This window comes from Thunnus albacares, chromosome 7 (assembly GCF_914725855.1).
Source record: "Thunnus albacares chromosome 7, fThuAlb1.1, whole genome shotgun sequence".
In the NCBI taxonomy this organism is placed as follows: domain Eukaryota; kingdom Metazoa; phylum Chordata; class Actinopteri; order Scombriformes; family Scombridae; genus Thunnus; species Thunnus albacares.
The window spans coordinates 14,438,259-14,451,833 of NC_058112.1; the positions used below are offsets into that span (position 1 = coordinate 14,438,259).

The following is a 13,575-nucleotide window of genomic DNA, read 5'->3' on the forward strand; positions in this document are numbered from 1 at the left end:
CTTAGGTGATAGTGGCTGGAACAACTGATGAAAAGAGATTAAATGAAAGGATGTGGTCTGTCATAGGCTACTTTTGGGGACAAATTTCAGACTTAGGACCAGTTAATTGGGGACGGTTTATCCAACTGGGGACAAAAGCAGTGTCCCCAATTGAGAAAAAGCTGATTTTTGGGTCAATAGTCGAGGTTAGGTTTAGGTTAAGTCTCCAGGAAATTAATATAAGTCTATCTAATGTCCCCAAAAGTGACCATGATCTGATATGTGTGTGTGTGTGTGTGTGTGTGTGTGTGTGTGAGAGAGAGAGAGAGAGAGAGAGAGAGAGAGAGAGAGAGAGAGAGAGAGAGAGAGAGAGAGAGAGAGAGAGAGAGAGCGAGCATTGGTGTTCCCATGCAGTCGCACCTTTTCCAGCAGAGCTCCACTCCCACATTTCATTCACTCCCCTCCACACAGACCTGTTCCTTTTCTCTTGTCTGTTGTCAGGAAACCAAACACCGTCTGCCGGAGACTTTCTCCCTCAAATCCCTTTCAGCCTTATATCTGAGCCTGGCTGTTTAGTTTGCCTCCGACACCACCAGGACTACTACACCCCCCTCCTCCGCCTCCTCTCTTCGGGTCACACTTCACTTCACCGCCAGTCGGTCAAGTCGTCGCGGAGCGCCGGTGGATGTAAGTAAACCAGACTTCTTACATTTCAATGAATGCTTCTTTCCGAGCCAGGTGCGGTTTCTGTTGTCACACAGGTGTTATCCAGTAGAGTGTATTGTGAGCTGAAAAGTTACGGGCTGTTGTCGCATTGTTTCTTCTGTTGCCTTTGTTGCCTCGTGGATGAGCTCGCGCGGCTTTGACTAACCAATGAAATGATCTTGATATGGTGAAAGAATCGTAGTGAAAGCGACCGGAGAGTATCTTTATCAGGCTGCTAATAGGGCAGATCAATATCAGAGTACAAACACGGCCTCTTTAGCTTCTTTTTTATCTCAGACCACATTGTCAACACTTACATTAACAAACTGTGCAGCTCCTTACTGTACTTATGTAGTGTCTCATTAGTTCTATGCATCATGAGTTATGATTTTTAAGATTTCATTCCTCATTTTTATAATATTAATGTATTCATATATTTTATCTCACAATCCATGTGCAATATTTTACATATCTTTGTTGTATTTTGTTATATGTAATTTATTGACCATTGTATCAGGGTTTTTTGACTATGTATAGACTTAATTTGATTGCAGTTGGGTGTAGCACTGTTGCCCAAGTCAGATTTTCCTGGAGACAATAAAATATATCTTATCATTGTCCCATTGGTTTTTAGGATAGGAAAGTCCACTTGGTCCCCCCACACACAAACACACACACACACAGATGTATTCAGACACACTGAATTGGACTATATCTTTGTAAGGCTACTTTATTGCCAACCAGCTATTTTCAACCCTGTTCAAATCCCCTTTTAGAGGATTAGGTGGTACATGTGTGCCCGACCTGCTTCGTTTTGCTTGCTTGCGGGTATTGACACGTTTTCTACTTCTTTTTTTTTTTCCTCAGAAGCTTGAGAAGTGAATGGTGTGATCAGTGTTGGAATGCAACAGGATTATCATCTGACCTTAACCCAGAAGAGGCAAAGCAACCAAGACCATTGAACCACACGTTTTCTGATCTTTGCTGCAACTACAATGACTTTGTGGTTAAAATGTCTACACTGAAGCACGTTATTCTGCAGGATAAAGGCCAGGACGTTGACCAGAAGTTGGACTGGAGTTACATTGAATGGGTTGAAAATGAAGTTGTCACCACAGGTGTGGTGGACGCGCAGACACAAACGGATTTGGGGCCCTGTGAGCACAAGGAGAGTCAGACCAGCAGCCCGGTCATAATGCACATAGATCTCACACGGACACACTCCAAGCTGAGACATTCGTCCCTGGTGGACAACGATGGCTTGGTTGCACCTTTCTTCCAGTTTGACCGGCAGGCTCCCGGCCGTATCTCCACATCTCCCACCTTGAGGAGGATGAGGAGCACTCGACGTCCTCTGACTGATTCCCGGGATCCTGTCAAGATGGGGAGCACGCAGGAGGAGCGTGCTGCGAGCACGGCATCCCCCGTAACCCCCCTTTCCCCGGTACACAGAGTCAAGTCTCCTCTTGCAGCGAGCCCCCTCTCTGATGGAGAGATCTGTCACGATCATCAGCCCATTTCATCCTCCGGCCGACAGAGAACCAGATCACAGAGATCAAAGACTTTTGACAACAGTATTACTTCCACGAGACAACAATGTCGCAGTGCTCATCCTACTCTAATGAAAGATTTTGGATTTCCTAGTGAAATACAGGTGAGCTTTTACCTGTCTGTCAAAGCATTATTTTAATTGAAGCATGTCTACATTGTAAGGGAATCACGCAAACCTCTTCCCACCATCACCACGAGCCATGTGCTGATTTTTTTTTTTTTTATCCAAAGCCTATAAATTAAATTGTTACACATTCCTTCCTTGCGGAAGCCCTCTCTCCCTCACTCTGCCTTGCCTCCTGCGGTGGTCATTCACAATGCAAGCTTTTGACAGCAAATGAATCAGCAGTTACATGCACTGACAGCTCTGACCAAACCCACTGCCCAGAGAGCCCTGGGAAGTGTTCTCCTTGGGCCCCTATTCACCGCAGTCAGCAGTCACCCAATAATGGAGGGGTCAGTGAGCGATGGAAAAAGATAATGGGGAGATCTATTCATCAGCTCCTGGTATTCAACCAGGCACATTCTCAATAAAGTCCCGACATTCTCCTCAGATATCAGAGGCTTTTGAATCCAAGCGACCACTTAAAACACTGAGTCAGATTTGAACGTCTTTGAAAGTGATATAGTGGTGTCGTTAGCAGTAGGAGGCCTGTGCGCGCTTTGTTTAATGCTGAGTGTACAGTCGGACACTGCTAATATGGCATGTAAATAGTATAATCACAGCTTTTGATACTTGAGAGCATTAAAACCTACTGTAAGAGCATTTTTTACACTGTAAAATCATCTTACTTGAAATGTTTTCACTTAAACACGGCATCAACCAAAGCCTGTTTTCCATTTTTAAGGATTTATTGTATTATATGATTTCAGTAAACAGTGATGTATGATTATAGAAAGGTTAAAGTTTCACATGAACTGATGCATTGTTTTCTTCTTTTTGCAGGAGAAAGAGCACTGCCATACCAATAGGTAGGTGCACCTTGGGCTGCCTTTGCATGTTTAAGCGTAGTTTCAAGTTTGTATATCAGGAATGTAGTCAAATTTTTTTCCTGTATCTGATAAGCTGAACTACAGCGCTCACCTTTGTTTTGTCCTTGTTTTTTGTCCCTTTGATTTATCTCTGATTTGCATGATGAGCCATTTCTGTCTCCAAAATATCTGTCAAATCATCTCATTAACACAAGAATTTGAGCTTTAACATTTTGCTTTAACAACCAGAGCGTCTCGTCTTAACGTGCTCGTCGGACACTCGTGAGCAAAAATGATTGGACCTTTTGGTTTAAGGAGCCCCATTGTGCATTCATTGTCAGTCATGTCTTTGTTAATGGAGCATAAGCTTGGTGGGTTAAGTTTTGAGAGTCCCATGGTTATGTATGGGCTAGACAAACCCTCATTAAGGCTGTTTTCTCTTACCGCCACCCACACCCCTCCTAATGGGCTGCCGGGCTCTTCCCCTCACTGGATAATTAGGCAGCTATTGTCCCTGTAATTACACCCTGGCACTGTGCCTCTTACAGTGACCGGGCCGTGCGAGCCATTGGTCGGGACAGTTTTGTTTTTGAGCATCATTATTTCTCTCGTTGTGCGGGAACAAAGCACCCATTTTTACAAGTGCTCTCGGTGGCAGAGAGGCTGACACAGAGAGAGCTTTCGGAGCGGCCACAAAGCAACAGGATGTCATTGTGAGGATGCTGTGGAATGAACTGCACGGAGGCACTGACCTGGTTTAGAGGAGTAATCGTTCCTTTCTTTACTGTCCCATTAGCCACGTATCCTCCATAGTGCTCAGGTACGGCTGCTGCTGACTGTTATATGTTTTACTGTTGATTCAGCACTGCCTGTATATACATTGATCTGGCGGGAACAGGGTTTATATAAGTTTACCAGAAAGAACACGGTCCTTGCCAACAAGAGAAAGGAACAGTTGGTTCTTTCACATTTCAACAAAAGTGCCCTGGAGGAAAACATACCAGGTTACAACTGTTCAGCTGTAGAATAACTTATCCTCCTAGCGTACAGGTTGGCCTACATGTGCATTCGAGTTTGTCTTGTTTGCTGTTTGTGCAACTGAGCAGGCGCGGCAGCAGATATGCAACTACTTACATAGGGATATTGGGTTTATAGGAGGAAGAAAATCTTCTCGTTCAGTCTAACTGAACAGTTTTTACATACAATAGTAGACAGAGACAAACCAGTACCAGCATTGTTCCTCTTGCTTGTACTTCTGCTCTAGTTTTATTGTATTGTTAACATAAACAGAAACATTAGCCCTCATGTGTAAGCCAGGCTTCCTCATGGCCTTTTCCAAACCTCCTTTTAAATTTTGTGTAATTATTTCTCCTTTATCAGTTCGTTTTCTATCTCACTCTGAACTCTAAACTGTTCTTTTTAACTCCAAGCCTGAAAATTTCAGAAGTGAAACCACAGAGCGTAGACTCAGGTCACTGACCAGCTGTCGATCAGTGTCAGTGTGCTGAAAGTGAATCTAACCTTTGGCAAAACCAGCCTGTCTGGTTGCTACGTACCTTATTTTTGCTGATTGCAGCCATGCTAAACGACTAGAAGTCACTTGTTAACTTTGGCACCGTTTGGATTGTGACTGTTGTGATCAAATAGTCACCACTCAGGTTTTACCACATTAAGAATCTTTTTATTCTTGCAATGAATTGAAACCTTCACCTGGCCTCGCTTTTGCAAGACATTCAATCTGCTTACTTAATATCAATCACCCTTAACTCCATAACATGATTGAATTACATCGGTTATGGAGTTTGATTTTTAATTTCCACACGTGAATGCTCCTTTTTACTTTCAGCAGTAATCCTTGAAGTACAACAGCAGAGGATAAGTCAAAACACTTGAGAACAGTAGCAGCTCGAGCTTTGCCCGAGGCTAAAAGGCAGGCCTGTGTTTTTCCAGCCTCAGCTATGGCTTGGTTACTAACTATGAAAGGAGACAAAGAGGATTATAACTGGTAAACACTGACAGCTTGCACACAAGCAGGGTGATCCATTAATCAGCAGCTATCCACATATAAGCCAGACACATAATACTTGTCCTTTATAATTTCTGCGACTTGTGTTAATCGCCAATTTGCTGCACAATGCGGATGGTATTTCAGTGGTATTTCAAGCATGTAAAATGACAGAAGGAATTCTGTTATTTCCTGTGGCTTGCAGTAAGTCTATTCTCTTTGGCTGTATTACATTTACAATAGAATAATAAAACGTCTTGTTACAGTGAATCTCGGATGTCCAATGGGGCTGTTTTTAAAATGTCAAGCAGTACTACGAGTTTTCATCTTAGCGTGTTTCCAAAAGAAAAAGTTTCAAGTGGGGGATCTCATGACGTTCACCTGTCTACCGTGTCCTCAGGCTGCAGGAGAGGAGGCGGAGCTCTGTGGTGGTCAGCTTGCCCGGATTGGATGTTTCACCAGGAGACCTTTTTGTATCCAATGGAGTCGCTGACATATTAAATGGTTCCGACGTCTCTGGTAAAACGATATATGGTGTAATAGATGCTTTTGTTATGTTGTTTATTACTCTGTGAGCCAAGTCTCTATCAGTCCAGGCAGAGCGCCAGGGATCCACCCACTGTTAAGTGATGCTTGCACATAAACTGATTTATCTTGCCATCAAAGCTAGCGTCAGTCAACTTACCATTAGACAAGCAAACAAAATGAGGCCTTAACAAGTAAAATGAGCTATCACGCTGTTCCCTAGTCAGAGTAAAAGATGTGCTTATTAAAGTTTGGTCGTGGCCCGCTCTCCATAACAGTGGAACGGGCTTTAAAGAGTTCACCAAATAGTAGCTATGTTATATACTGATTATGATGGTTCTATAAACTATCCCCATTCTAGGTTTTGACCCTTGAGCCCCATAAAGTTAGAAGGACCTCACAGATTTCACTATTTTAGTTTTCATACTTGAATTCTAAATACTTGAGCTTTGGCACCTTTAGAGCTTTTGTAGGCAAACCTAAATTTGATTTATATGTAATCCATCGTAAAACTTTAACCAGTCATATGTGCCAAAGTAACAGCATATTGCACTCGCTGTAAGTCGTGTCCTTGAGTCCAACACAGTTTTTATCCTAACACACTGTTCTGTTTGTTTGTTTCTAATCCCATCTGTTGGACAACCAACATTCTGCCTCGTACCCTTTTTAATCAGTATTTTGTGTTTATTATTTTTTACAGATACTAAGAAGTTAAAGTGGCCTTTTTCAAGGCGCAGTACGGTAAGTGTGCTGTGTGTCTTTTTGTGATTGTTGGCTTCATACCACCAGTGTGTTTGTGGTTTGTTTTGATGTACTTTGTTTTAGCAGTAGGCAGTTGGTTCGGACATTGTTCTCTGACCCACTTCTCAAAGCAGATTAATGTGGCTCCTCTTATCCGCAGTGTTTGTAATTGGCCAACACTTGAAATGCGAAACTTGAGCCAAACTTGTTAATTTGGTTTTGTGTGCAAGATGGTTACAAATGTTTGAACAAAATCACAAATATGCACACATATGTTTCCTTGATCAACACACACCCATAACTGTAATCCCTTTTTTAAAATCCGCCTAATGTCTTTGTTTTTTCACCTTTCAGACTAAAGGGAAGTCGCACATAGGCACGGTGTCAGATATCGAGAAACATCTCTCGACAGCACAGATTCCAGACTGGAGAAACCCTGACCTTCAAAAGTATAAGGTGAGAAATGAACACAACAACAACAACAGCAAAAAAAACCCCTTTAAGCATTGTGGTTTTTGTTATGTAAATCGTGTTTGTTCTGACTGCACAGAGTGACTTCTAATCCAAACGAAGTCACAGTTTAAACAACTAAGACATCCAGATTTCCAATCCAAACAGAATACAATGTTTAACTTGCGACTCTGAAATAACAGAGCAGCAGTGAGAGGGAAGCTCCTGCAACATTTAAATGACACAAGTTATGCAAGAACCAGAATTTCTAGGCAGTAACCAGTCAGGTACTGTACACATGTACATAAACAAACACGGCACATGCTTGAGTCTATCAGGATGGTGGTAGCAAAGAACATACAGTTATTAAACAAGAAAAATGAAGATAAATGTCTCATTCATCTCTTTTTGTGTCTTTCTCTTGCCAATCGGTGATTTTTTTTTTTTTCTTTCCATCCATCTGTGTACAGGACTACTCTCTGGCAGAGTTCCTGCGGGACCAGTCTTCCCAGGTGAGCGCCACCTCTGACCCTCAGGGCTTCAAGAGAAAGGAGGCCATCTGGGAACTCTTCACCAGCGAGTGTGTTTACTTCCTGGATCAGCTCATGGTTCTCAAAGAGGTGACTCTGTCCGCACAATGCCTCGTATTGCACACGCACATGCAAATACGCACGCACACAAACACACCACAGGACCACAAATAAATAGACCAAACCCAAACGAAACCCAACACCTGCTGCTTTGTGCTGTCTGTCTTGTCACTGAATTCCTCACGGAAAAGTCTGAAAGTTTTCCATTCTTTACAGTTGTGAATTAGAAATGTTATGCCAGCACGACAGATAGCCTGAGTCTGTTCTCTCTCTGACTTCTTCGTTGCATTCAGGTGTTTTTGGCTACACTCACGAACCTGCAGACGAGGAACTGCCTGACTGATGTTGACTTGTGGAGGCTGTTTGCAAACCTCAATGAGCTTTGCCTGGTGAGACATGATGCAAATAAGTAACACTTGGCCTGCCAGCTTTGGATGCACTATGTAAATAATATAACAGCAGCCTTCATGCAGCTTATTGTGCAGCGTCAAAAGCAAAATAGGAATATTGGGAATTTTTGCAACAAGCATCTTCATGTAGCATCTATAGCACGACTCTGCTCTTATGTAATTTTCTCTACTTTTAACAAACTGAAAGCAACGGAGCTTTGACAGTATTTTGTGGTTGCGTAGCGACACTTGACACTGATTGTTTTCTGCTGCAGGTGAGTTTTGGTTTCCTGAGCAACCTCCTCCGCGTTATCAGGGACATGTTGGAGATTACTGAGGGTGGCGGGCCCACCCTGCTGGAGCTGCTAGGCAAGGCAAGTGTGACTCACATGTGGACACACACTTAAACTGACACACTCTCTAGTCTGCACGCAATCATTCATTCAATTGCAAAACTCCACTGATTAGACATTGGAGGCAAAGGAAATTATTACATTTTCAATCACAGACTGATAAAAGCAGCTAGATATTCAGTTTATGTAAACTAAAATGTTATCAATAATCAAAGATTGTAAGGTTTAGAGTTATTATATATTATATGCACACCAAATATGTATTAAATATATTGTAAATATATGTATATTGTTTTTGTGACACATTCATTGTTGCTAGTATTTGGCTGTCTCATCTCACACTACAGGAGCCTATCCAGAATAAAATATAACAAGTAAGAAACCATATTTATGGCTTTGACTGGATTGGGTTGTCTCAAATAACGTGCACATCCTCTGAAACATCTACACTAATTCTAGTTTCATGTTTTGTTCTTTGATGTTAAATAATTTTGAGCTCTTGAGTTCAACAAAAAAGAACTTCTTCCTCATGCTGTTAATTATACATCACAAAAAGCAGCAGGGAAGGAAATAATTCAGTTCACGGGAACTGAAAAAACATGTCACACTTGTTCCATCACAGGTTATATTTTCTTCTTCTTCTTCTCTTTTATGATCTGTCTATCTGCAGTTTATTAGGTAACGTGATGCAGTATTTGTGTAACACTCCTATCTGTTGGCAGGCTTTCCAAGAGAGCATATGTCACTGCCTGGAGAAGTACTGCCTCAACTACTCCGCGGCTCTGCTTTATCTGGACAGCCTGAAGCCCAGAGAGGACTTTGGATCTTACGTGAAGGTACAGGAGGAGAGTCACTGAAAGCAGCTAAATTGTATGTGTGTGTGTGTGAGTGTTGCAAGGACACCGTGTACTTTGACAACACAGCAGGCAGAGCAGTGCCAAATATGAGAGAGAACACACAGCAACATCGCTGCCTAAACGGCAAACAACCTGTTCAGTGTCACCGAGGCCTGCCAAAGAGAGGAATTTGTCCCCTGTGTAACCTTCCCTGTCATCCATGCTTATGAACCTGTTTGGGGTTTTAATTGTGTTGTGGTTTTAGATATCATTTCTCTTCACACGCTTTTCACTGCCCATCCCCCCCCCCCCCCTTTTCTTCTGTTCTAACACCGTGTCGACCTCTTACACCCCTCTGACCTCCCCTCTTTTTCTTTCCTTTTCTCCCCAGTGGTGCGAGAGGAATGAGCAGTGCCGGAGGCTGCAACTGCGTGACCTGCTGGTGGCGCCGTTGCAGAGACTAACCCGATACCCGCTCTTGTTGCGGAACATCGCGAAGAGATTTCAGACAGAGGCGGAAAGCAAAGGCCTGCAGACTGTAGCGGAGCAAGTGGACACATCTATATGTGAGCAGCATACACCGTTTTCACTTTCATTTAAATGAAAACAAATACATCACTTAAAGAGGCCTATATTTCCCCAAAACATGCCGTGATGCTCTTTACCACCTGCCTTATCAGCAGACTACTCTCACTGATTAAGTGCGTATTGTTGCACAGCTAGTTATGTGACTTGAGACACTTCACACAGATCTTGTCAGCTGCTGATGACAAGCTAAACTTCCCTCTGCGCCTCATGTGTCATTCAGCTGATCATGACTGAAGCGTTACTTCAGCAGGGCTGTAGAGGTGGTTTACAAACATATCATATCATAACAAGATCCGAGAAGAATGTTAAGCAAATGTAAGTGAGGTTATCTCCATCAATACAAACACAGAGAGACCAGGTTGTGTGTTTTACAGCAAACAGGCTACATGACTTGGATGGCAGCCAGCAGCCCTGACTGGTCATTCTTCACTGCGTGCCTCTGCCTGTAGACCTGTTGTGGCAGTTTACTCTGTAACTAGATGGACAGGCTGTGGGAAATGCGCTGCAGCAACGCACCTCACTGTCATTTTGTTGCACTGAACAAATAGCCTTTCAGAACCACACAGCGTAGGGCTCACAAATCACTTTCCCATAACCATTAAAGAGGCGCGGCAGAGCTGCGGAGATGATGTGACAAAGATCATTTTAACCTCTGCTATGATACGTAGGCCAATGTCTTCTGGGTGTGGGGGATAGTTACTGTAAAAGATGTCGTAATCTCTCACGATATCGCCACACCCGTGTTTGGCAGGCAACCATGACTATACAGGAAAACATTACTCATGTTGTCACACTGTGAAGAGCAATTTATCTGTTATTTGAAATAAAGATCTCACGAATGTGAACAATTTGATCCCAAAACTCAGTAATACTTACCTAACATGAAATGAGTTTTTAGCAGTACATTCCACTCAGAGGTAGTTGTCTGTTTTTGTCCCTCTTGACTGAAACGGCATCTCTCTGTCTGTCTCTAGGTGATTTAGAGGGAAAGGTCAAATGGCTGGATAACTACCAGAAGGTGAAACAGCTGAGAGATGCCCTGGTGTGGCTGCCTGTATGGGAGAGAGACAAGCGTGCCTTCGTCCCTGAGGTTTGTCTGATTATATGTATATGTTAATATATTAGTATTTAAGTTTTTGTGTGTGTGTGCGTGTGTTCGTGAGCCATGTTGACAGAGCAAAGCATAAAAGTTACAGCTGTGCACGACGCTTCGCCCGTCTGTATTGTACAGATAAGATAATCCGGTCATTTACCTATCTGGGTGGGAAATCAGACATCACAGTCCTCATGAAAAGAAAATTATTTCAGACTATTTACATTTCACAAAGCAGTGTGTCATTAGCGGTTACTTTGGTCTCAGAAACGCAAATGTTGAAATATCAGCTTACATGTCAAAAGGTTGTAAGTATTTCCTCCTCATCTGAATGACTGTTTCTCTTTCAGAATCTGAAACATCTCTTGAAGGCCGTAACCCTGGAGAATCTCATTTCTCACAGGAGCCTGCTTCACGAAGGGAAACTGGTGCTCATAGGTTTGTACAGTCGGCACCGCTCCAGCAGATTTTACGTTAACGCTTAGATTTGAGCACAATCTGACAGCATCTCTCTTCGGTTCCTTTAACCAGAGAACACAAAGCTGATCGATGTCTATCTGTTCCTGTTTGACGAATTCCTGCTGATCACAAAGATAAAGCGAAACAAGAAGGTACATACCTCTCTGGTAGATATTCACTACAGTATGACTCTAAGAGGCTGTTGTAATGCGACCTCATATCACCCTGTGTCCTTTCTTCCTTGTCTTGCGTAGCGGTCCATCGGTCCAGACCAAAATCCTCTGAGGACACCGCAGCACCTGGAGCTGGATCAGCTGCTGAAGGAGGGAAGCACCTTCACGGTTCTCGACCAGCCTGTCTCTCTGGACCGACTGCAGCTCAAGAACATTGATCAACTAAACGCCTCAAGTAATAATAACAACACTAGTACCATACACATTGTTTATTACATATTTCGGACATCTTCAGAATGCTTATTTACTGTTAAATTTGATGCTGTGATGATCACTAACGGTTTATTTTTCACTTGATTATTTATCTGCTATCAGAGAGTGAATACACTGAGTGCGATTTTTTTTGTCTGTGTTTACAACAAGTATCGCTTGCTATAGATGTAATTTCATGGAAGAATTGTTATATTCTGCTTCCTTTGTAGCATCAGGGCTGCCTCATTCCTTCATAGTCATGCACCAGAACCGCTATCAGCAGTGTATAGGTGCATTCATCCTGCAAGCTGCGTCAGAGGCTGCCAAGGTAGATCACTTCAGCTGTGACATGCAGTCCAATGAGAGCTGGCCGAGCACTGATTACTGTCATGAAAATAATGCGTGCATACCATACGGATGTGCAAAATGATGGATATGTTATTTATACATTCAAATTATATTCTGACTAGCATTTATGTAAGACTGCACACTTAACAGAGAATCACAGAAATAAGGCTAGTTTAGGGTTTTTACTCTTGATTATCTTTTTAAATGTATGTATATCTCAAGGCAGTTTTGTATGTAGGTTTATTAGTTTATCAAATAAAGCAATTTATAACTTTCACATTAGTTCAGATTTACTTTGGATGCTCAGTTATTTATGGACATGAGCCCAAAACTTCATCTTCCTAAAATATTCATTGGTTTTATCTGCAAGTTAAACTTTTAAAAATTGCTATGTAGTTTGGAGCTTTGTCATATTAAAGATTCTTGAATATTACAATATAATTTCCAGTACAGTATCAGTTATTTGAGCCTCTCTGTAAATGGAGGGAAAATGTTAAAAAAGTGACTGAACAGGAGTGATTGTGCATGCATGAAGCTGTTTTTTTTTTAGCTCTAGCAAAGTGTTGCTAATGGCTCATATCAACACACTTTACAATTGAAGGGGGGATGCAAATGAAATAATCAATATTATCTGAGGAAACCATCTTAACAGTAAACCTGATGATATCTCTTATTTTCCAGAGAGCGTGGATGTCTAAGATAGAGGGCGCTGTGACAGCACTGCTGAGGCTGGACTCTCAGCAGCCGCGAGTCAAGGGCTACTCACTGTGGCTGGAGTCTTCACAGATATGACTCATCGATCAGCACTAGAAGCCATCTGTACCGTCCCTGCTGTCAATGTGCACTTCACTGTCCCCCTGAAGTCGTGTAAATGACTGTACTAGCACTAGGATCATTTTTGTAAACTCATTGTTTGCCTTGAGAGGCAGCTGCTGCAGTAGTGTACAATAAATATCTGACTGTGTAGCACAAGTGGTTCTCAAGTGTTTTTCATTTTTAACCCTCAAAGACTGTTTATATCCTGTCCCTTGACAGTATCCCATAATAATTAAGTCTCTATACCAAACTTCTGAACCACAAGTCTGTTTTACACTCATAAATACTTAAGTAGTAATTAATAAATGGGTGATTAATCCATAATTAAGCTTAAACAGAGAGAGAATGTTTAGGTTTTACACTATTTCTCTATAGAGAAAACTCACAATCACACTATCTTATTGTCTTATTTTACCTAAAACAGGACAACATAACAGCCATCATGATTTTAATGAATTTTATTAATTTGCGAAGAGTGCAAACATTTTTGAAAGGTGATTTTTGAATAAATATGGGTCAAATTTAAACTGGAATACTCTCTATAGTATGTATAAAAATGTGTATCAGCTTCACAATTTAAAAAAACAAAAACAAAAACATTTTTGTATATTCTGGGTCACTTTGGAAAAAGAGTTAAGAGCATCATGTGATTTTAAGAATATCACAGTCTTCATCGGCAGATGAGTTTGCTCAGTTGCTTCATAAGAAGTCCCTGAAGTGCTCAGAACATCTACATTACTGAACAAGCTC

At 41.9% G+C, this 13,575-nt stretch overlaps 1 protein-coding gene across 1 annotated transcript; it reads left to right on the forward strand.

Moving 5' to 3' along the window:
- Positions 1-372: 372 nt before the first annotated feature.
- On the forward strand, positions 373-12,981 carry plekhg7 (pleckstrin homology domain containing, family G (with RhoGef domain) member 7). Its single transcript, XM_044357789.1, has 17 exons — positions 373-666; positions 1,552-2,338; positions 3,182-3,207; positions 5,613-5,731; positions 6,438-6,478; positions 6,833-6,934; positions 7,399-7,548; positions 7,812-7,907; positions 8,183-8,281; positions 8,983-9,096; positions 9,488-9,662; positions 10,659-10,774; positions 11,128-11,215; positions 11,309-11,388; positions 11,491-11,644; positions 11,892-11,989; positions 12,691-12,981. Exons 2-17 carry the CDS (start codon positions 1,697-1,699, stop codon positions 12,799-12,801), a joined length of 2,211 nt encoding a protein of 736 aa, XP_044213724.1. The 5' UTR covers positions 373-666; positions 1,552-1,696; the 3' UTR covers positions 12,802-12,981.
- Positions 12,982-13,575: the final 594 nt, after the last annotated feature.

What these genes read in the sequence shown, in the direction of transcription:
- plekhg7 (XM_044357789.1), top strand. Translation starts at nt 1,697, where the DNA reads ATGTCTACACTGAAGCACGTTATTCTGCAGGATAAAGGCCAGGACGTT. An exon ending in AGATAAAGCGAAACAAGAAG is followed by an intron (nt 11,389 to 11,490) that starts GTACATACCTCT and finishes TGTCTTGCGTAG; the next exon opens with CGGTCCATCGGTCCAGACCA. An exon ending in TGATCAACTAAACGCCTCAA is followed by an intron (nt 11,645 to 11,891) that starts GTAATAATAACA and finishes CTTCCTTTGTAG; the next exon opens with CATCAGGGCTGCCTCATTCC.